At 48.1% G+C, this 22,110-nt stretch overlaps 3 protein-coding genes across 5 annotated transcripts; 1 reads left to right on the forward strand and 2 right to left on the reverse strand.

The window, feature by feature from the left end:
* The first annotated feature begins 4,672 nt into the window (after nt 1-4,672).
* LOC101775892 (protein FAM135B) lies at nt 4,673-10,842 on the forward strand. Of its 3 annotated transcripts, XM_022828092.1 has the most exons (15): nt 4,673-5,392; nt 5,820-5,905; nt 6,633-6,662; nt 6,741-6,895; nt 6,978-7,042; nt 7,164-7,350; nt 7,974-8,237; nt 8,330-8,463; nt 8,553-8,742; nt 8,853-8,912; nt 8,999-9,250; nt 9,333-9,591; nt 9,673-9,878; nt 10,009-10,059; nt 10,195-10,842. In XM_022828092.1, exons 1-15 carry the CDS (start codon nt 5,157-5,159, stop codon nt 10,483-10,485), a joined length of 2,466 nt encoding a protein of 821 aa, XP_022683827.1. In that variant the 5' UTR covers nt 4,673-5,156; the 3' UTR covers nt 10,486-10,842. The 3 variants fall into 3 exon arrangements, with proteins under 3 accessions (XP_022683827.1, XP_004977307.1, XP_004977308.1); XM_004977250.4 differs by lacking the exon at nt 6,633-6,662; XM_004977251.3 differs by lacking the exons at nt 4,673-5,392; nt 6,633-6,662 and having other exon boundaries at nt 6,728-6,895.
* A 1,219-nt stretch (nt 10,843-12,061) lies between these two features.
* On the reverse strand, nt 12,062-14,017 carry LOC101776555. The gene has a single exon (XM_004977252.2). The coding sequence runs from the start codon at nt 13,561-13,563 to the stop codon at nt 12,325-12,327; it is 1,239 nt and encodes a 412-aa protein (XP_004977309.1). The 5' UTR covers nt 13,564-14,017; the 3' UTR covers nt 12,062-12,324.
* A 2,357-nt stretch (nt 14,018-16,374) lies between these two features.
* Nucleotides 16,375-21,795, reverse strand: LOC101753882. The gene is made up of 3 exons (XM_004978268.3): nt 21,323-21,795; nt 18,659-20,303; nt 16,375-17,975 (listed from the first exon to the last, which is right to left on the reverse strand). The coding sequence occupies exons 1-3, from the start codon at nt 21,684-21,686 to the stop codon at nt 16,988-16,990; spliced, it is 2,997 nt and encodes a 998-aa protein (XP_004978325.1). The 5' UTR covers nt 21,687-21,795; the 3' UTR covers nt 16,375-16,987.
* Nucleotides 21,796-22,110: the final 315 nt, after the last annotated feature.

Genomic DNA, 22,110 nt, shown 5'->3' on the forward strand with positions numbered 1-22,110 from the left:
CAAGGCGCCACAGCATGTTTTAACCTTGTATACAAATTGAAGCAGATCAAGGAGTACGTGCTGATCATAAAAATATATAGAACTGAGGTTGCTGCTGCTCATTCCGATGGTCCCTCCTTGCTATCTGTGCTACTAGCCTTTAGGGCCTGTTTGGCAACCAAGTATTAAAGTTTAACACCCGTCACATCGGATGTTTGGATGCTAATTAAGAGTATTAAACCTAGGCTAATTATAAAACTAATTGCATAGATGGAGTGTAATTCGCGAGACGAATCTATTAAGCCTAATTAGTCCATGATTTGACAATGTGGTGCTACAGTAACCATTTGCTAATGATGGATTAATTAGGCTTAATAGATTCGTCTCGTGAATTAGCACAGGGTTCTGCAATTAGTTTTATAATTAGCTCATATTTAGTTCTTCTAATTAGCATCCGAACATCCGATGTGACACTGTTAAAGTTTAACACCTCGTATCCAAACAACCCCTTAGTCATCATCTTCCCTGTTGCAACCTCCTGCTCGTCCTGTGGCTTGGTTCATTTGTCTTCTATGATGGAAGACTGGAAGTCGAATAAAGGGGTGTTTGGATCTGGAGCTAAAGTTTAATCTGTGTCGCATCGGATATTCAGATACTAATTAGGAGGACTAAGCATGAGCTAATTACAAAACTAATTGCAGAACCCCTAGGCTAAATCGCGAGACGAATCTATTAAGCCTAGACGAATCTATTAAGCCTAATTAGTCCATCATTAATGAAGGCTTAATAGATTCGTCTCGCGATTTAGTCTAGGGGTTGTGAAATTGGTTTTGTAATTAGCCTATGTTTAATACTCCTAATTAGTGTCCAAACATTCAATGTGACAGGGACTAAAATTTAGCATGGGGATCCAAACACCCCGTTAGGAATGGATGGGCGCCGACGCATGCATGAGGAGCGGTCATAAGCGATCAGGCTCAGATCGTGGATAGGTGACAAAATTCATGCCTTGAGCGTGCCCAACTGTGCGCAGCAGTGGATGGATGGGCGCCGACGCATGCGGCGTTTAGAGACAGGAGGCTCGGCTCACTTTGGTAGCTTGCCTCCTGCAGTCCAAGTAAGCTCGATTAATTAAGAGTATGTTTGGAACTGCTCCGCTTCAGAAAAAACAGCTTCACTTCACCAACTCCACCTTCCTTCAGCTCCACTCCACTAAATTCACGGAAACATGGAGCCGTGGCACCTGTTTGGCAAATGAGAGGACTCCAGCTCTAGGAACATGATATTTTTATGTGCATTGTCTATTATACCCCTGTATTGTGGGACCCATGCGTCAGTGTACATTGGAGGAGTTCTTCGATCGGAGCCCACGAGAAGGGAGAGGGAGTGCTGGGTTTCTCCACCACTAGCGCGGCCTGGCCTGGCCTGCGGTGCGGCGCTCCCGTGGCCAGCATTGCAGCCCTACTGGCAACATCGTGGCGCCGCCTAGCCTGGCATGCGGTGGCGTGGCCCCACGAGTGGCAATGGCGTGCGTGGCCTCCGCAGGACGCGTCGGCGGTGGTGGTGCCCGAGGGGGTTGAGGAGCAGCCCCGACGCCACGGAGGAGCGGCCTGGCGAGCGCCAGAGATCGCGGGTCCTCGACGGCCGGCGGAGGAGCGACCCCACGGGCTCCGATGGAGCGCCCCGTTGTGCTTCGGCAGCGGTGCCCTGACAGCCAGCGGAGGAGGCAATGGCAGCGCGACCCATTCGACGACGACGACCCGACCGCGGATGGCAGGGTGGCGCGGCCGCGGTGAACAGGGGAGAAAGGAAGGGGGCGACGGGAGGAGCGGGAGCGATTATTTTGTTTTGCGAACCGGTATCTTATGTAATCAGTGGTATGGTGGGTAAATACACTACAACTCCATGAGGACATCTGAAACCACTATTTTTGGAGCACCACTTCCTGCCAAACCACATTTTTTCTGGAGCTAGAGTTTGTGGAGCTGGACGTGTTTGGCGGGAAGTTTTGTGGAGTTGGTGGAGTGGAGCTATTTTTTCTGGAGCAGAACAGTTCCAAACACGCTCTAAGTTAGCGTCCACGTAAACCGACCGCTTAAGTTAGCTTCCACGTCAGATTGACTCCAATCAAAACAGGATACAAACCTGCTTAGGGTTAATTTAACCAGTATTGGTAGGTGGAGGGATTAAATTGGACCAACATTTAGGTTAGAGGGTGAGATGGACACCGTGAATAGGTGAGGTATCATAAATGATGTAGCTTTCTCCTGTTGTCATCCTGATTGCCGTTAGGCCAGCACCTCTCTCCACAGAGGAAGCACACCCAACTTTATATCCATCTCCTTGTCGTTTCTCGCCATTCTCGTCGTCCGAAGTTGTTCAGAACGTCGCGCAGGGTACTCGAGAGCAAACAAGGACCCTCGCGCGCTTCTCTTTAGAGCATCTCAAAAATTACTTCCAATAACTTAATTTTGGACTTGGCTACGAAAATCGAACTCCAACAGTTTCCAAAACTAACTCCTAATATTTACTCCTACCCAAAACGCGGCATCTGGAGCCAAATTTGCGCCCGTCCTCGGCACCCACAATCGCCGATTTCACGACGATCCAGTTCCTAAATCGAGCCCTCCACTGCGCCGAACCCGTGGCCGCATCGCTCCTGCCGCCGACGCCGTGCTGGTGCACTGCTGGGCTCCCATCGGCTACACAGCCTATGCTCCCATCTGCACCCCTGCCTCTGGTCCTGTCACCATCGTCAGTCGTCGCCTGGTTTCTGTCGCGGTGTCGCCTGCCTACATGGGTCCTACAGTTGCCGGTGCTCGCCGCCCATCCTTTCAGTTTCTTTGTAGCTCCTTTCGTTATTAACTTTGCACATGGCAATAACAATGGGCTTTCAACGTATTTCTGTTCTTTTTCGTGAACATGGCAGGATTTCTTGTTTAGCATTTGCCATGACAAAGAAGAAAAAGGTCGACGTGGGCTTCGTTTCAAGGGTAAGAGGCCCCACCTAGAATGACATGGCATATTTTGAAGATTTTGGGAGTTAAAAATAGAAACCAATGTTGGAGAATGGGCTGTTTTCTGTGCACAAATTCTTTTTGGAAGTGCCCAATCTAGAACTATTGGGAGTAAATATATTGGGTACTGTTGGAGATATGCTCTTATCAACTCGCCACGGTCGGAGACTTGACCTGCCGTGCCGGGCGCTGCAGCTACCGGCAGCGGATCACTCGCTATTCCCACCGGCTGGCATCTTCCCCGTCAGATCAATCAGGCACAGTACGGCGGCACGCCGGCATCCCGCACCCTCCGCTATCCGTCGCGAATTCCCATCGGATCCGCCCGTCCCGTCCCGTTCGCTCCCGCTCCCGCTCCCGCCCCGCGACACGGAGCATGTTCTCGTCATGTGCCGCACGCGGCGCCGGGCCCCGAGGCGGTGTCCGGTAAAGCGCCAGCCACCACTAACCGGCCGCGATCATCACCGCGCCCCACCTCCGGAATCTGGATCCCTCCCTCTCCCTCCGACGTCCGACCGGCCGCGTCCGGATCTCGCCGCGGCAGCCTGGGCTGGCTCGATCGGCGCGGCCCCCGACCAAGCGTGTCGCGCCCTTTCCATGCGTCTCGCTGGCACGTGGGGCCAGCGACGGCGCACGGCGGTCATGAGACACCGTACCCGCAGGGGTTTTTTCTAACCACCGTACGTGTAGCTGGTGTACGTTTGCGTGCTATACTATGTGAATTAAAAATCGTGACACATGTTTGATACTAATTAGAAGTATTAAATATAGACTAATTATAAAATTGATTGTACCGATGAAGGCTATTTCACGAGACGAATCTATTAAACCTAATTAATCTATGATTTGACAATGTGGTGTTACAGTAACTATTTATTAGATTCGTCTCGCGAATTAACTCAGGACTTCTGCAATTAGTTTTATAATTAACTTATATTTAATTATTTTGATTAGCATTCGATGTGACAAGTGTTAAACTTTAGCCTAAGATCAAACACGCCCTCAAATTCCATGAGATAGCAAGACAGTGACATGTCGAGGGTTATCCTCCCAAATTCCAACAAAGAAAGAAATCCCTTTCTCTGCTTTGTTTTTATCTGCTCTTTTCCTCTCTCTGACTTCTGTCCTGGCATCGTAGAGCTACTAGGGTGCCATCACCTCGGGACCAGCCACGTCAGGCCCGCTCGTCTCTCTGCGGCCGCGGGGGCGCCCACGGCGGAGACTCCGGCAACGCTGCCAGCCGGGGACCTTGGACCAGTGACCGCCGTGCCGGGGCCCACCCCCGGGCTCGGAAAGCGAAAGCGTTTTCCTACGAGAACCCGCTTTCAGGTGGAGGATACTGGATACCGTTCCGCCGCCGCGCACCCGCCCGTGAGGCCGTGAAGAGGAAGCTTTCCAGGAAGGAGGAGCTCGGCTGCCATTTTACGGTCGCTTACAGGTGGGCCCGCGTACCCGTCCTAATCCACCTACCTGAACCTGTACAGCTACGGCCATCATCGCGGCCCTATTAATTCCCGTCCACTCCCTCGGCTGCACGTGCTGCCCGATGAGCCCGACCCACTGACGAGTGGGCCCCGGCCATGCCTCGAGCTGCTGCTGCTGGGCCTCAGCGCCTGTGTGGAGCCACTTGTCAGTGGAAGGATCCGGCCATTAAAATCACCGCACCCACCTGTCTCCTTCCTCCTCTTCTCGCCTGCTCCACCACCACACCGCTTTCCCGCTCCGCCTCCGATCTCCGCACGCGCCGGCGAGCGGGGCCCACCGCCCAGCCAGCCAGCCAGTCAGGCTCCGCCGCCGCCTCCAAGGTTGCACGCCCCGCTGTCATTAGGTGCCCCCGTCCTTCCATCGCCGCCGGCTTCGCCTCCCGATCTGCAAACTAGCAATTCCCCGCTCAGGAGTGGGGCCTGTCCTGCCGCAGCAGAACCCCAGCGCTGCCGCCGACGCCGCCGCCGCGCAGGCCCCACGTCTCATCGTCACGCCGTCGCAGTTCAAGTGGTTAACTCTGCCGTGCTCCTCCGCCGCCGCCGCCGCGCTCTGCTACTGCCAGTCTCCGGAAGCTCTGTACCCTAGGGTTGGGCAGTGAAAGGAGGGATCCTTGCGCTCTCCGTCCGCGGGGATCGAGGGAGGGATGCGCGGATCGGGGCGGCGGGCGCGGCGCGGATGTTCGGCCGCATGAGGTGCCTAGTCGGCGGCGGCGTCCAGGACAGCCCGCGCTCTGCGGCCAAGAGGGTCTCGCCGGCGTCGTGGCGGTCGGACACCGCCGCAGCCGAAGCAGCCGCGGTAGCTGGGGGCAAGGGGCCGGTGATCTGCTTCAGGCCGCCGGACGTGATGGAGACGGTGCACGAGGTGGCCATTTACATCCACCGCTTCCACAACCTCGATCTGTTCCAGCAAGGGTGAGAATTATGGCTTTTCGTCTTTATTTTTCTCGTCAAAGTTTTCTCGGGTTTAGGTTCTTTATTTCCTTTTAGGGAGAGCACGAAAAGTTCCTAGTGCTTTGAGGTAAAGGGTACGACCATTACGTATTTCTAGGCTACATGTTTGGATTTTCGCGAGCATTTCTGCATTTCTTTTGTTAGCTTTCTCATTTGGTCGGTTGTTTCGGACACTTCTTCTCGCAACTGACGAATTCTGATTTTGCCCACAATTTTGTTCCCCTCACTGCAAACTTTGTCCTTGAGTAATGTGCAGACAATTCTCACTTGATACCTCATGTGAAGCACTTGTCACTTGTCTGTATAGTGTAAACCTTTAGCATTGATTTTTCTTTCTCATGAGATTTTTTAGATAATGTTCTCATGAGATGAACTTTGGATTATGCAGATGGTATCAGATGAAAATTAGTGCAATGTGGGAGGAAGGTGGCAACAAAACACCAGCTTCACCTGCCAGGGTCGTACAATATGAAGGTGTGCATCTCTCTATGGGCACTGAATGGTGTGATTTGATTGTCTGGTCTGATATCTTTCACATTCAAGATGCTTGCAGTAGAATTGAATGCTTAAACTGGTACTATGCTAGCATGCAGTTGGTAACTGTTTGGTTGTTGTCGGTAGTAGTGCCTGATACTATCCCTAGTGTATGATGCTGAGAATAGAAACTTGCTATTTACAAGGGAGTATTAATTGTGATTTTTCAGAGCTACCCTATGTTAAGAAACTACCAAACCATCTTTATTTCCATCTAATTCTACTCTGATAACGTAAATTTTTTTGTCATGTAGCTGGATATGGAACATAACTGTACTATTGTGTCATAAATAATATCCGTTTGCTTCTATAGTTGCCACGTGCCACTCAGAGCATATCTAACAATTGACATGTAAATGCTTATGCTCATTTCTGTATTAACTTATAGTCAAATTGTGCTAGCTCAGGAATGCACTTCCTTGTGTTAAAATTTTCTCGTACACTTTTGGTGTTAAAATGATGATGAACTACTGAAAACACAGCCAAAGGATGACCATGATTGTGCTCCTGTCAAACCTTTTGCTAGAGTGCTTATCAAGAATGTGAACACATTTGTCCTGGATCATCTCTTCAACTTGTATGATCTTGTATGATAATTTTGTAGTGTTTATCTTTTTGCTATCTCCTGATGTGTTTCTATATCTTGCTTTGTTGTAAACTAAAGCAGTATCTCACGGGATTTTGGTTGCTGTTGATCGTAAGATTCTTTTGTAAGTTCTCTGCAGTTGTCAATCTTTTAGCTAATAGATAATGACATGGTAGGTGGATTGTGCAGCTTCTGATGTTGGTGCGGATGATGCATTAGGCATTTGGAAAATAGATGATGTCGATAATAGCTTCTACACACAGCCGTTTCGGATCAAGTATGCTAGACAGGATATCTATCTCTCGGTTATGGTGTCTTTCAACATATTCAACAGCGAAGAGGAGGTTGGCATTTTCACTAATCTCTATTGTACCTGAATCACATTCATGTACTGTAGCCTTATTAGGGTGTTTGCTTTATTTTTAGGGTCCAGCAGCTTCGGCTGTGATGTTGAAGTTTGAGCTGATATATGCCCCAACACTTGACAATGGGTGAGTAGACATTTTACCACCTGGGATGTCTCTTCCAAGATTTTGCGTATACTTAAAGTGCACTTGTATTTACAATTTCATTTAGCAATACTGATTATGCTTTTGCCTTTCTGAGCACTAGGTCTGAGCTTCAAGCTTCTAGTGTCACATCTTCAGCAGCTGTGCATGAATTTCGGATCCCACGCAGAGCACTCCTGGGTCTACACTCCTACTGTCCAGTTCACTTTGATGCATTCCACTCTGTGCTTGTTGATCTGACATTACATATAGTGTACCTGAAAGCTGGTGCAACTAAACCATCATTGAAGGTACACAGGTTTGTGAAGCTTTAGCTTTAATGTTTTTTGAAAATGGCGGTCCAATGCCATACTTATTTGACGTTCTAACTACCTAACAACCTGGGTACTGTGAATTACTTCTGTAATGACTGTATAAAACTGCACATTATGATGCTTAGCTCAAATATAGTGGTATTCCGGATCTAAGCACTTGGAGTTTGAATCCACAAATAAAGAAATAATTATTGCACACTCCCATCATGACTCTTGTGGGATGGGGTTGAAACCTATACCGACTGCAGAGATGAAAATGGGGAACCCGCAGAAGTTCGGATGGGAAGAGGATTTCTTGAAAATTTTGCGATCCCCAGGTGTTGGGTTTGAAACAAATGTCTCAGATCAAACTCTGCAGGCCCAATTAACTTCCTAATTTAGGGGTCCAGGGAGGATCATCAGTCAGAACCTTTATTCTCTGCTAGAGTAGATATTTTATGATGCATCAATAATCATTTAAGTGCTATCATTTTTATATGCTGAAATGTTCCGCATTATTTCCCAATAATTGGATCCAGCAGCCTTAATTAATATGATTGATTATTATGTTTTTATTCTCTTTGGTTGAACGTTTAAGTAAAGTTGCATTTTATTTGCAGGTGCCAGACGAAGGTTTAGGTCCTGTGTCGTATCACATTGTAAAGGCATTATTAACATCTAGGAAAATGTTGCTTGAGGAACTGAAGAAAATCAGTGATGCTATTGGGAAGAGAATAGATGATTTAGATGGTGCTGACTTGAATCTTGGCAAATATGAGCCAGTTAATCCGTCAAATTCCGGGCTACCTAATTCTAGTAAAGTGTTCCCTGCAACTGGCAAGGGTGTTGGACAGTTGGCTGGAATTTTACATGACTTTTTGGAGGTATGCTTCATTTTCTGCTTATGATGATCTAGGATTATCTTAAACAATAAGAAAGTTGCGGATTTAAAATGTGTTACTCTCGGCTTCTGCAGAGACCCAATGATGTGGTTAATGGGACAGAAGATTCTATGCTGTATGCTCTTCCCAAGGAAGAGCTGTTAGAGCTGTTTCTAACTGTGAGCGGTCAACTTTCACTTCTATGGAATGCATTCTTGAAATTTCATAGGCAAGTGTTCAATTGAGTTTATCCTGTATTTGCAGTGTTTTAGTGGCTGTGTATTGCCATGTCCGACAACGCTTTCTTGATCTATTCAGGGCAAACAAAACAAAGATATTGGACTACTTGCACGATGTTTGGGCTATTGACAGGAAGGCAGAATGGTCAATATGGACTGTTCACTCAAAAATTGAGATCCCTCATCGCTATTTGCGGAGTATGAATGATGACTCATCTCACCGTCATTCGCTTCTTAGAGTTTCTGGTTCAAGGAAGTTCCATGATGATGTAATTTCTCTCTCTTGAATGTCTACAGTAGACTTTCAGACATTTTAGTTCTATCCATAACTAGTATTTATCACTCTTATCTCTACTGAACAGTCTATACATATGTGCAGCCTGTACAAAACTCTGCTTCACGGGCTGACCTACACAGGAAAAGCATAGCACAAATGAAGGTTTGGCACTACCCTGTTCTTTAGAGAATAGTTACAAGCACAAAACTTGCCTTTGAACCATGTTACTGATTTGAAGCATTTTGCAGATCAATACACAGTCTGTTCAAGATATGCATATATATGCTGATCCATCACGTGTTCCTGTTGTTCTTATAGAACAACATGTCATGGTTGTTCCACAACATGGTTCCGGCAAGGATCTGGCTCTGAATGCTTCTGAACAAAAGGATACCATTGTGCTACCTAAACTACAAGGAGACTCTTTGGCAGCCAAAAGTAGTGCTGGTAAAAAAAGTGGACGCATCTTGCGAGCTGTCATTTTTGTGCATGGTTTTCAGGCAAGCTCCATTCATCTGTTTTAAGTTTGATCCGAGTTAAAAGTAGTAGTTATCTGAACCTTACTCTGATTTAAATAAACAGGGTCACCATTTGGATTTACGTCTCGTTAGAAATCAATGGCTTCTATTGGATCCTGGAGCTGATTGCCTAATGTCTGAGGCTAATGAAGATAAAACATCTGGGGATTTCAAAGAAATGGGTAGCAGGTTGGCTGGGGAAGTAGTTGCCTTCCTGAAAAAGAAAGTGGATAAGCTTTCAAGATATGGAGGCTGCAAAGAGCTGAAGTTAAGCTTTGTCGGTCATTCCATTGGGAACATAATCATTAGAAGTGCCCTGGCAGGTCTTTTCCAACTTTCCTAAGAAATCCTTTGAAACAACTGATATATATGTTGCTGATTATTTCTTTTGTCCATTTTAACAGAACCTGCATTACAACCATACTTGAAAAACCTCCACACTTACATGTCGATATCCGGACCTCACTTGGGTTACTGGTACAGTTCAAATTCTTTGTTCAATTCTGGACTCTGGCTGCTGAAAAAGCTCAAGGGAGCGCAATGCATCCATCAACTGACTTTTAGCGATGATCAAGACCCCCAGAATACGTACTTTTATAAGCTTTGCAAGGTATGGTGTCAGCCTACTTCGCTTTTGAGTAACTTTGGCCATTCAATCTGTTACAACGTATGTCAGATTTTATTTACATCAAGATGAATTTTACCTCTAACTATTATTGTTGCCATTGTCCTTGATACAGTTAAAAACTTTGGAGAACTTCAAAAATATCATATTGCTGTCCTCACCACAGGTGATTCCTTTTTCTTGTGTCCAATAGTTTCAATTAACTTGCGGGGTGGAGTGATAAATTGCTGCGCTAATTCATTAGCATCTGTTGTACTTATTGCATGTTGTGTGAGTAATGACTCATATATCTTTCTTCCAGGATGGTTATGTACCATATCATTCTGCGAGAATCGAGCTCTGCCCAGCTGCATCATCTGACACCTCAAGGAAGGGCCAAGTCTTCACAGAAATGCTCAACAACTGCTTAGATCAGATCCGTGCGCCGTCATCCGACACCCGGATATTCATGCGCTGTGATGTGAATTTCGACCAGTCCAACCAAGGTCGAAGCCTAAACACCATGATTGGCAGAGCAGCCCACATCGAGTTCCTGGAGACTGACCTCTACGCCAAGTTCATCATGTGGTCCTTCCCTGATCTGTTCCGATGATGACTGCTGCTCATCTCTGTGATACTGCCACATACCAAACCAATAGTGCACACTACTGAGTACTGACCAAGCAAGGAAAATTAAGCTTGCATAGCATAAATGCTCCACCAGAATCCAACACCGAGACGGGTACCGCTGTAAAGATCCTAGCAGCAATTGTTTTCCAGCTTGCTAGATTCGATTTGTATAAATAGCTTATTCTTTTTCAGTTCCATTCATAGTGCTGTAGATGGTCACCTTTGCTGTGAATTCATAATCCTTGTTGCCTGGTGTATTTAACACTGCAGTTTAGGATGTGCTAACAATCAGTGAGCTTATTATGCCGAAATAAGCGTTTTACGTTTTGATTTTTCGTCACTGAGACCTGTAACATGCCGACGAGTATCATGCAATCCTGATGGATCTGGATGGTCCAGCCGCCCAGGGTGCTGTTTCTCTCTGGAGAAGCTACTGTATTTGTTCTGGCATGTTGCCATGACTGGATCTGCTTCTACAAAACTGCTTGTCGTGCCGTCCTTTTCCCGTGCGGTGCTCGGGTCAGTGTTGCGTATGTGCGTGACATGCTGGCTTTCCCGGTGGCAGCGGAGACCACCATGATCTGGTCACTGGTTGTGATGTTGCCTGCACGTCTGAACCCTTGTCCAGAACAGGCAGAATATCAATTGCGGTAAGCCGGTAAGCAGTTTGACTGTTGAAAAGCAGAGGTGGTTGGTCCTTTCAGCACCGGGTCAAGGGGACGAACGCTGCGACTGCGAGGGTCCGCCGCAGCCGAGCCCGGTCGTCGTGCCGACCTCCGGTGATGTGAGAGGAGCGCGCGCCGGGCGGAGGGGGCCCATTTGTCGCCGCCGACGCGAACGTGACGCCAGGGACGGCGACCGACGGTAGGGGGGACCACGGGGGGAGAGGGACGGCCTGTTGCTGTTGCTGCGGCACCAGCTGCGCGAGCCTACCACTGCTGAAACAGCTCTGACCAAGAACAATTCGGCAAGGGCCCCGACAGCTCACGGCACTGACGGGTATCACAGGTTTACATTACAGCGCTAACAACACATCTGGACGCTGAATTGGCTGGTGCCCAAACAAAACAGAACCTTCTCCCATGCCATTCTCTCCATGACTCCATCCTCGTCCTGATCATCCATTCTGCATGACCACACTGCCGGGTGAAGTATCCGAAATGTGGCAGACAAGTAATCAGTAGATGATGGTGGAATTCAGCTGCATTTCAAGAAGGAAGACTGCCTTTCCTCACAGTTTCGGTTACCTATTGATCAGATCCAATCTAGCAGAGACCAGCAGGACATAAACGATTACAATTAGCAATCGCAATTGAGCATTCCCACATTCCCAAAGAAAATGGTAATTGCTTTTAAGTAGCGAGAAACGGATTGTGCTGGTAGAACACACAGAACAAAACAAGATTGATTCATTGTGAATCCAAACAAAGATAGTTCGTTCGACCAGATGAAGCCTCCATGAACAATAGAATGAACCAACTGGATTATATCACCAAAGCAATTGAAAGACTCTGGAGCATAAGAAGATCACATTCCTTAAGTGATCGTGGAGAACTCTGGAAAAGTTAATGTGAATTTAGTCACCGCTGACAACACACGGATCAAACAAAATTTGACGAAATATATACCAAATGCAGCATCAAAAACATGGGAAATAAGCAGCCATCTGTACATCATGATGGCCGCATTCAAATCCCTTCTTTACAAGAAGATACACATTTATACTTAATACGACCAGAACATAAACAAGCAAACCAAGAGCAAGAAAAGCTACCTACGATCGCCACATTGCCCAATTGAAGGCAGAATTTTGATTGGCGAATCAATCGGCATTGTGCATGGACGAATCGAGACCATCGACACGGCTGCGGACAATGCGGTGGAACACCTCGCGCACCTGCCTTTCCAGTGGCTCCAGACCATCCCTCATGGCTTCACACACAGCGGCGAGCTCTGCGGCAGCCTCCCGCACATCGGTCTCCCTGTCACCGAAGAGCGGGATGGGGGCTGCGTCGATTGCTTCGGCGAGCTTCTGCGTGGACTTCTCGAGCGAATGGATCTCCTTGAGCAGACCGCAAGAATGGCGCCTGTCCTTGCGCTTCCCCTCCTCTGCTAGGCGTTCTTGCAGCGTGAGGAGAGGCGGCGCCCAGGGGAACGCGGCGCGCGGCGGCGCGGCGGGCAGGTGGTGCGCCTGGAGCGCTGTGGCACGGTCCGGGCACGGGACGGCGGCGACGAGCGCCCACGCGGCGAGGTGGAGCACGCAGCCCATGGAGTAGACCGGCGCCGCGAGGCCCGCCTCGTGCGCGCGCGGCGCGGCCAGGCCGGCGCCGATGGCCTGCAGCTGCCGCGCGGCGGACCAAGTGCGGGACACGCTCCACGAGAGGGAGCGGAAGTGGGAGGATGAGGCCGACGCCGTGGCGCTGGAGACCGCGGAGCGGGACGGGGACGCGCGCGCGCGGCCGAAGGAGCGGTTGCGGTGGGAGGCCAGGAAGGACGCGACGCCGCCGCTGCCGGACGCCGCGGTGTCGTCGACGAGGAGCACGGAGAGGTCGGAGAGCGCCTTGCGCGCGCGGCGGAGCTGGCCCTCGTGGATCTCCCCTGGCGCCCGGAGGACGGAGGCGGCGATGTCGGCGAGGCGCTCCCAGCGGCGCACCTGGTCGACGCCGTCACGCGCCGCGTTGCAGACGTCGAGCGCCTTGACGGCGCGCTCGTGGAACTCGGCCACCATCTTCTCGGCCGCGGCGGGCAGCGCCCCGCGGCGGCGCGCCTGGGCCACCACGACCCGGAACTCCTCCTGGCAGATGACGAAGCCCTCGAGCAGGCGCCGGATCCACGCGACGGAGAGGAACTCCTCGCCCCCGGCGGTTGCTGCTGCGGCGTCCCCTCCCGCCTCTCCCCCGGGAACCAGCTCCGCGAGGGTGACAGCGACGTGGCGCTGGAACGCCTCGAGGTCGGCCTCCTCGCCCGACGGCATGGCGGTGGTGTCCCTGCGGAGTGAGAGCAGCGAGCGGCCGAAGGAGAAGGGCGAGGAGGATGAGCCCTGGTAGTCCGTCACCGGCATGGCCTGGCCTCCGGCGATCCCTCTCGCCGCCGGGCCCGAGCGGATCTCGTCTGGGCGGGCGGGCTTAGCGGGTTGGCGGGTGCGCGCCCGGTGGTGGTGGTGGTGGTGGTGGTGGCGTGGCGAGGCTCGCGGGGAACGGGGGAGCTCCGCGATGGGGATGGGTGACCTCGAGGAGGAGCGGGGGGTGTGGGCCGGATTTATACGAGGCCGCGAGATTAGGGGGCGATTAGTTAAATTAAGGCAATTAAATCGTAGTTAATTATAGGAGAGATGGGCATGATGCAAATGGATGCAAATGGAAGGGGAGGAGACTTGGTTTATTTATAGCCTGCGAAATTCTTCCGTGCCTGGAATGTTTCCCTGGGGATGCATTTGGCTACTCTTCACGTTTTTGGGTGGTTGTTTTGCACTTCAGTCCTTATGAAAGGTCATTGTACAATGCGGTACTGTATTATTGCTAGTCACTTATTTTGCATTATCTTTGGTGTCAGCCATCAGACATGTTTCCCCCTAAAGGACTGTCATGTGGGTTGTGTTGTGTCCAACTATTAGTTGGTCCCATGTCGTTGACAACATGGGCGTTGTGCTTGATTCCAATCCCCCATTGGTCAAAAGAGATCCTATATCTCCACCCATAGTAATAATAACGAATTATTTGCTCCCAAGAACTCCAAGCCTCGTATCCCTTAAAATCAATGATAATTCACGTAGCGTGCTTAAACTAAATTATACAAATACAGACAAGTACCACGAAGCATGCATTTTTTTTTCTTTGAGAAAAAAGTCATGAAAATGCCGCACATGTAAACACACGCATCCTTTCCGTTCAAATTTCCTGTGGCGTTTGAAAATCTCTCCATGCACATTCCACATTTCAGTTTCAGCTACCGCGAGTCCGACTCACTAAAAAAAAGGATTAGTACTAGAAAGCGCAATTAACGAGACTAAAAGCGCGGTTATGATTAGTACTAGAAACCGAGTTCCTTTTGCGAGGGCAGGCTGCAGGCAGTACAAAACCGAGTTTAACGCGACGCGGGCACACCGCACGCACGCGCCCGCGACGCGCCGTGGACGCGCTGCCGCCTGACGCGTGGGCCCGCGGACCAGGTCCTCCGCAAGGGCGTGGTCCCACCGCTCACGGGAACGCTTCCACCTTTCCCTTCCAGAAGACCCGAAGAAGCAAGCCTACGCTTGGGACCGGAAGGTTTACGGATCTACCCCTGACCCGCGCGCCGGCAGGTGCGCCGCACGCCAGGGGCAGTTCCGGGAGAGGACGCGGTCGCGGCGCAGGTCCACGGAGATCGGCGGGCGGGCTTGACCGCTGCGGGACCCACGCGAGGGGAGGGGAAGGTGGGGCAGTTATGTCAGTTGAAACTGTCGCGGCCGGTGGGTGGGGGCACGTGGCGGTTGCGTGCGAGTACGGACGGTGGTTGGCTGGTAGGTCCCACATGCTAGTGGCTGTCAGGGTATGATATTTTGTTTTTTATTACTATTATGCTGGGCTGGCAGACAAGTCGTATTCTAATCCATCGTTTTCGTATCTGTCAGCAGCAAGTGGCAGAGCACCGGAAAGGAACAAGCAGTTGATCGTTTTCTCTGATAGTTACCTCTGGTCATCAGAAGGTTGATTACGCGACTGACACGATAATTTCTGACATCATCTGAACGATATTGTGGTAAGCTGAGAATTCAGGTGTGCTTGCGTTTGCAAGTAAAACCTCTTTTGAATTCATGTGGCAGTTTCTTGGTAGCAGCTTGTGATCAATTTAATGCATCTTTTCGGATCACGAGGAAATGAAATACGCGAATGAGCTAATTGTCTTGGTGCATCTTGCACCATCATGCACCTACCGTAAAGTAGATTCCACACAAGCAAAAGTCATGGTGAATAGGGCCTTGCATAGCCATATGATGATGAGCAAGAATTAACACGCTAACATCTCGTGATAGTTCATGCATGACAGCATCTAGGCAATTGTTTTTTTATTAGCGAGCATGACACCAAACAAACGTTGGACCGTAGAACTTTTAACACATGCTTAGATGGCCGCTCGTCTTGTGGGCTTGGCAATCGTTATTACCCAACACAAATTCATTGCGTGTGGATGTATCCGTTGATCGATGCCATAAGCAATCAGGTAGGTGTGCTGATGACGCTGATCAACGGCCTCGCTTTCCTTTCGTTTTCCCGGTCAAATGGAGCAGCAGCACTGCCCTGCACAGCTGCACTAGCACTACAGCCACCACCACCACCGCAACAAATCCTGGAAGTGGACCCTGGTGACGTAGGCTGCCAGGTTAATCGAATTGAACCAGAGGAGCGCCGGCTAGGCTCCACGCGGAAGACGCCCATTGGCCACCCTGCCCGTGCTGACGCATCACCTATGACTTTGACGGGTTGAGCGACGCCGATGCATGCATGCATCCTTTGGATGATCCAAATCCAATTGCCAACGCTACTCGCATGCATGCATCCTGGATCCGACGACGAGCCAACTGCGGCGCGCTGGGTCATTAGAGCAGATTATTATTATTATTATTGGCAAGATTAAAGTTGATGCAAAGCTGGTCAAGGGCTCATCAAATGGCATCCACCTGGTGTCTGTGACAGCGCCAGGTTGCCTTGTTATATCTGGCATTCTGGCTCCCATGGATTCCTCTGGCATGACAGGCTCCAAAGAAAACAAACGAACAGAGTGAAAAAAAAACATCGTATGGTACTCCGGGCAGAAAGCACGACCAGTCAAAGAAATCAATAAACTATCAATACGACTACGATACAGCCACAATGAACATTCAACGTGGCACAGGTTAGGATAGATTGGATAGGATTTCAGAAAAGTATCCTCAAGACACCAGATTGTGCCATTATTATACTACTAAAATTAGTAAGAAAGAATTCACGCGCAGCAATAAATCTTGGTCGTGGGATACCAACACATGCAAGCATCACAACCGCGTGTTATCAGCTACAAACACAACGCAGAAAAAGAAAGCAGGAGCTAGTCATGCTCTCTAGCCAGATGTTTGTGGTACACAATAGTACCCTACCAATCATCAATGAAACTTCATGGAAGAATTGCGCTGCTCCTGTTTATTTCACAGTACTATTAAGATCTAGGCGGACGAAATGACAAGCTTGGTCCAACAGTTTCGCTAACCGAAGCTCGGGGTTGTCTCGATGACAGTCAACCGCGAGATGATAAGCATGTTCCCTTGAATTGGGAAAAAGAATGTTAGATAACTCCTGTCAAACTATAGCTTCTGAACATAACCTGCTGCTTGCTGAGAGTGTGACCACAAACGGTGAACCTTTGTTTCAGAAACGACCAAGGACCATGACAGGTTTCAGAATGATGTCAGGCCAACAGCTGCAATTGGGTGCCAAAAGAAGCAAATCACCATTTTTGCATATAACAAAACTTCAATTTCGCAACTTTGAACCCTGCGCCTTTTGCAGACTGCCCAGGACACTCTCAACCAGCTTATCCTTCTCTTTATCTTCTTCAGAGTCCGACACGAAAGAGTACTGCTTCCGTGATAGCCTTGTAGACCTTTGCTCGTTCCCTGCCGCCAGATTGTCAAGATGATCCGGGTTGCTCTTAGAACAGTCCACAAGCCCGTCAATGTCTTGAGGTCTCTTGCAACAAACATCATCCTTGCTACTATTCCACGAATCAATGATTTGGAGAAGCGAGCTCTGCTCAGCATTTGTTCTAGGATGTTGGTCTGTTTGATTGTCGCTATCTGAGAATTCATCATCTGAAGGAGTGGGAGGACGGTAGCACATTTCCTTATCGACCTCCGCAGCAGCAGTTTCAGTAGTGGCAGATACAGGACCAAGCTCCTCCCAGGTCAAGTCATCGCCATTGTTTTTGTTTCCACTTCCCTTGCTGCCAGGCAGGCCATTCCCATTTTCCGCAGGTAGAACCCTTGGGAATTTTATCCTTGCACCAGGCATAATCTGCAACAGTGATGCAAGGTCCGGATACCCAAGCTTATGATGATCAAGCTCATATCCATGCTTCTGAGCAAAGCGAAGCTTGAAAATGCTGATGTTGAATCCGTATTTATGCTGCGACACAAGCTCCTTCAACACCTTGTGACAGTCTGACAGTATCTCCTCCCTAGTAAGAGGCTTGCTTTTCTTACTGTTATCATCCACATATTTGCCCTTCTGGGGCCTCCCCTTGATAAAAATGGAACTAAGAGCAGCGGACTTGCTGGAATTCGATGGAACACATGTTCTCCTGTGAGGGAGGGTAAGACGGAAAGGGAAAATTCTTGAAGTAGTTTCTTCAATCCATTTCTTTTCCGAAATTAACAAATGTACCAGATGATGCAGATCTTTCTCAAAGAGGCCTTTCAAAGGCCAACAACCTAGCTTCTGCAATCCTTGTGCCAGTTCCTCCCTGAACAAGAAAAGTCATCATATAAGAACTACTTTCCCTTAAATAAGCCAAACATAATTTTGCACATCATCTCACAAATCCTTTTCTACTTGAAAAGGAAAAATATATAAGGATTGATGTATGCTCTCAAGTAAGAAAAGATAATAAGGTTTCAAAACGTGAGGTGATGCTGAGTTTTAATGGCACATAATGAAATCATCACATGCACCTCATCTTATACTCTTCTCTTCCTACAGCTTACAAGGTAATTGCAGAAGAGGATTATTGTTTTCCCTGAAATAGACTTGAGGAACAGCATATAATTCATCATGCTAATAACTTGCTCTAGAAAACTACAGTACAAACCACAGTTTTTAGGCAATCAAAGACAAATTGAATAACTGTGCCTTGCCCGTATCAGTCTACAAAACCACTAGCAAGCAATCCATAGAATGATAGAAACGATTGGCATTACTAGCACAAATGTGCCAGAGTTGAGAGTTATTTCTGCTTACTAGATCTATTTATTGCTTCTAACATTAAAAAGGAAACAACATATGTATATTGTGCTGACCATGAGTCCGGCTTCAAATTTGCATAAGTTCGAATTCCAGATCTAATCCCCAACAGCTTTTCTTACATACATATAAGCTCACATGTAACCTGAAGGCATTAGTTAAAATCTAAAGGGGGAAAAGATTTACCTTGTCTTCGCTTTCAAAACAACCTCAGACCCAAGAGGTTTTGATAACTGTTGCTCCAAAACATCCCACAAGTGAGCCTTTGCAAATACTTCATTAACCACCTGTTGCTCTCTTCCACAAGTTGAAGCATTTGAAGATTCAAATTCTTCAATTGAGTCAGTTGGTTCATCAGCAACATTTCTGTCGGTTCTACTATTATCTGCACCTGATTTTCCAAATGTCCACCACCTCGAAGCCCAGCTAAAGATGCCCTTATTCTTTTCAGAAGAATCCTTCTCTCCAGCTTTACCTGTGGAAACAGATGCAGGTCTACTGCATGGTTCTGGATTTTCAAGAATTGATGGATCTCTCTTTATTTTTTCAGAATTGTCATCGCCAGATGAAATTGACAAATTAGCACTTACTGCTGCAGTACTATTGGTGCCATTTGAGAGGTCATCTTTGGAAGAGGTCTTATGGATCCTCCTCGAAGTTTCTATACAGTTATCAGCATTATGCTCTTGCAGAGGCATTCGCAAATCATCAACCACTTCAGCAGAAGCGCTTTCACAATTTTGAGAAACCTCAGACTTGGCATTCTCAGGGCCATTCCACAGTATCCAGATCCTTTTAAGGAGTCCATCTTTGTTAACAGCATTTGCCGCCTCTGAGGAAGAGGGAGTTCCAGGGGTAACCCTTTCATCAACTTCCGTGTGCTTTGTTGGTGACTCTGTCTGTGCACTCGCATCAGCCGTTTGGTACTTCTTTTTGTCCTCAGATAGCACAACCAATGGGGAAGATGAGACAGAAAATGTAGGTGGATTTTCATTTACATTCTCTGTGAAGCTTCTGGTCCTGTCAATACTTTGAGAAGAACTTAGTGGCTTAGAATTTACTTCAGGGGTTGACATCAAAGATGGATGCTTCTTATCATTTTGTGGTGTTCGGGTGAGGTTATTGTCCCTGACATTACATTGAGCTGAGCTAAGGGTCTTACAACTTCCATCACCAGGCTTCAGCACTCTTTTGTTGACCAAAATTACACGCGGCTGGTTTTCACCAGGCGGAGGATCTACCAATTCAACAATATCTGGCATTGATTGAAGAAGGTAAGAGAATTTCTTGTGGCCAAAGAAATCTGTACCTGTAAGAATGCTGTTCCTCAGAAGAAGATCTCGGAGATGTGAGAGGCTCGTCCCTTGAGGATATGGGTGTAGTGCCTCCAGAATTGCATTGGTTACATATTTGGGGATTGAGCCATGCTTGGTATCAGATCGTACTGAACAATGCTCGGAATCAGATGGTACCTTGATGGGTTCCTTTGATTCCTTCTCCAGGAAGGGATCATCCAGGGCTCCTTTGTAGTGACCATACCAAGATCCATGTAAACCATCCGGTGGGTGATTAAAACGTTTTGGTAAGAAATCCTCCCCTTTAACTAAGGCATCCCAAGGCCACATAACTGTTGCTGCACTGCACAGTACACTACTGGTAGCGCAACTAGGACAAGCAAGCAGTACATTGTAGTTGCTCATTCGCAAACGATGCAAGAGGTTTGCAAAATCTCTATCCCCAGATATAAGGAAAAAATGAACTGGTGGAGGGTTCTGAGCAATCCAGTAGACAAGATCAGCCATAAAGGAACGGTCAGAACTATTCTTCCCACCTACATTATCGAAATAATACTGTTAGTACATACTAATAAATAACCAGAACACTACATAAGAAAAAAATGAAAAAAAAGAAAATACGCAATGCCAACTTTGTAATATTTTGAGGGTACCAATGCAACTTCTGTAACTTAAAATTGTACCTAATGTCATCAAAGTAATCACATGGAGATGCCTACACCGTATTGAACTCAACAAATGATAGGTATAACTGGTACCAGGTACCAACTGATATGGCATGCATAATATCCAAACCATCCCCAATTTTCCAGTACTAAAAGCATATTAGAAAAAACAATAACAAGAATTCTTGTTATAAAAAACGATAGGACCCCTACATACAATATTCTATAGGCAATATACTATCCATGCAGAATGAAGTGTTACCAATATCAATGAAAAAGTAGTGTTGCCTAACGAAGACACGAGACACCTTCATCACAAATCTGAGTCCATATCAAACAATAATATGCTTTTTCATACTACACCCAAAAAAATACTTCTTGTGGTCAGTAGGAGCAACAAATTTCCATAGTTCCTTAAAAAAGGAATGCTAATTTCATCTAATAATAATCTTAAGTTTTAATTCTTGCAACAGAGAACATAAACTCCAGGTAAAGTGAGTACAATAAATCATCGGATTTGAAATGTACAAGGAAAGAAAGTTCCAGTACCAACAGAAATACTCTACTTTTATAACAAAATGGTGATATGACTCACAACCATCATCTATCCAACCGGTTCTAGAAAGTGTTTTTTTTTCTTCCAATTCTAACCTACAACAGGACGATTGACATCCCTGCGATTGGTAGGCAACTAAATTTGGCATCAAACTTTGTGAACAAAAGTTTGGAATCAACAGGCCAATGGATGCGAAATATATGAAATACAAGCCTGTGGTAAGGAATTTCTGGTAGACGTTCCAGAAAGGGCCTTCCAGAAATCACAAAAAGAAGGGAATGAAACGGAACGGAGCACAAATAAAGGGGTAGGGGAGCGGGTGCGAGCACGCAACTGCGTGGGACGTGGGAGATGGAGACCCCCGTAGCGGCGAGCGCCTCCTGCGAGGACCGCGCGAGCTGCAGCACGTCGCCGAAGGCGGTGATGGAGAGCGGCCCGCGGATGCCCGCGGCGCGGAGGGCGGCGGACACGCGCGGGGCGACGCGGCAGACGTTGACGCCGGTGGGGATGTTGCAGTTCTCGAAGTCCCACCACACCGACACCCGCACCGCCCGGTTCTCCTCATCCTGCGGCGGCAGAGCCGAGGCCCGCCGCCTCTCGCCGCCGCCGCCGTAGACTGCGGAGCTGAGGCCGCGGCACCCGTGGCCGCGGATGACGTGGGAGTGTGCAGAGAGGCGTCGGAGGAGGATCTGGGACATGGCGGCGGGAAAGGATCCGCGGCGGCTGCGCCGATCGACGCCGGCGGTTGCGATTTGTTGCAGGGTTTTGGGAAAAACCCTTTCCGGCTTTCCGCTTTTGCCACGAGGGTACGAAATGGAATCACCTGGACCAGAAGAGATCAAGAGAGGAGCCGCCATGAAACCTGATGGGCCAGAGGCCTCAGGTAAACTGGGCCCATTTCAGACGGGCCTCAGAGGCTCCTTGATTTTTCTACGGGGAATGAATGATGGATCTTCCATGTATGTTCATCTACATTTCAAATTTTGATATTAAATTTGCGAATATTTTTTTCTCCAAATTTGTCAAAATAAACTTTATTGGTTGTACAAGGAATCGCCCGATAAATTCTCTTTTTAAAAAAAATAGCTTCACAAATCTATAATTATTTTGTGAACCTAAAAG

This window comes from Setaria italica, chromosome VII (genome assembly GCF_000263155.2).
Source record: "Setaria italica strain Yugu1 chromosome VII, Setaria_italica_v2.0, whole genome shotgun sequence".
NCBI lineage: Eukaryota > Viridiplantae > Streptophyta > Magnoliopsida > Poales > Poaceae > Setaria > Setaria italica.

Bases quoted from the DNA above. Each gene is read 5' to 3' on its own strand.
- LOC101775892 (XM_022828092.1), top strand. From the start codon at position 5,157: ATGTTCGGCCGCATGAGGTGCCTAGTCGGCGGCGGCGTCCAGGACAGC. The intron at 6,663-6,740 runs GTAAGATTCTTT...TGGATTGTGCAG, and splicing joins GATTTTGGTTGCTGTTGATC to CTTCTGATGTTGGTGCGGAT. The intron at 7,351-7,973 runs GTACACAGGTTT...TTTTATTTGCAG, and splicing joins CAACTAAACCATCATTGAAG to GTGCCAGACGAAGGTTTAGG.
- LOC101776555 (XM_004977252.2), bottom strand. From the start codon at position 13,563: ATGCCGGTGACGGACTACCAGGGCTCATCCTCCTCGCCCTTCTCCTTC.
- LOC101753882 (XM_004978268.3), bottom strand. From the start codon at position 21,686: ATGTCCCAGATCCTCCTCCGACGCCTCTCTGCACACTCCCACGTCATC. The intron at 20,304-21,322 runs GTTGCGTGCTCG...TCGATAATGTAG, and splicing joins CATCTCCCACGTCCCACGCA to GTGGGAAGAATAGTTCTGAC. The intron at 17,976-18,658 runs GTAAATCTTTTC...TTTCTTGTTCAG, and splicing joins GTTTTGAAAGCGAAGACAAG to GGAGGAACTGGCACAAGGAT.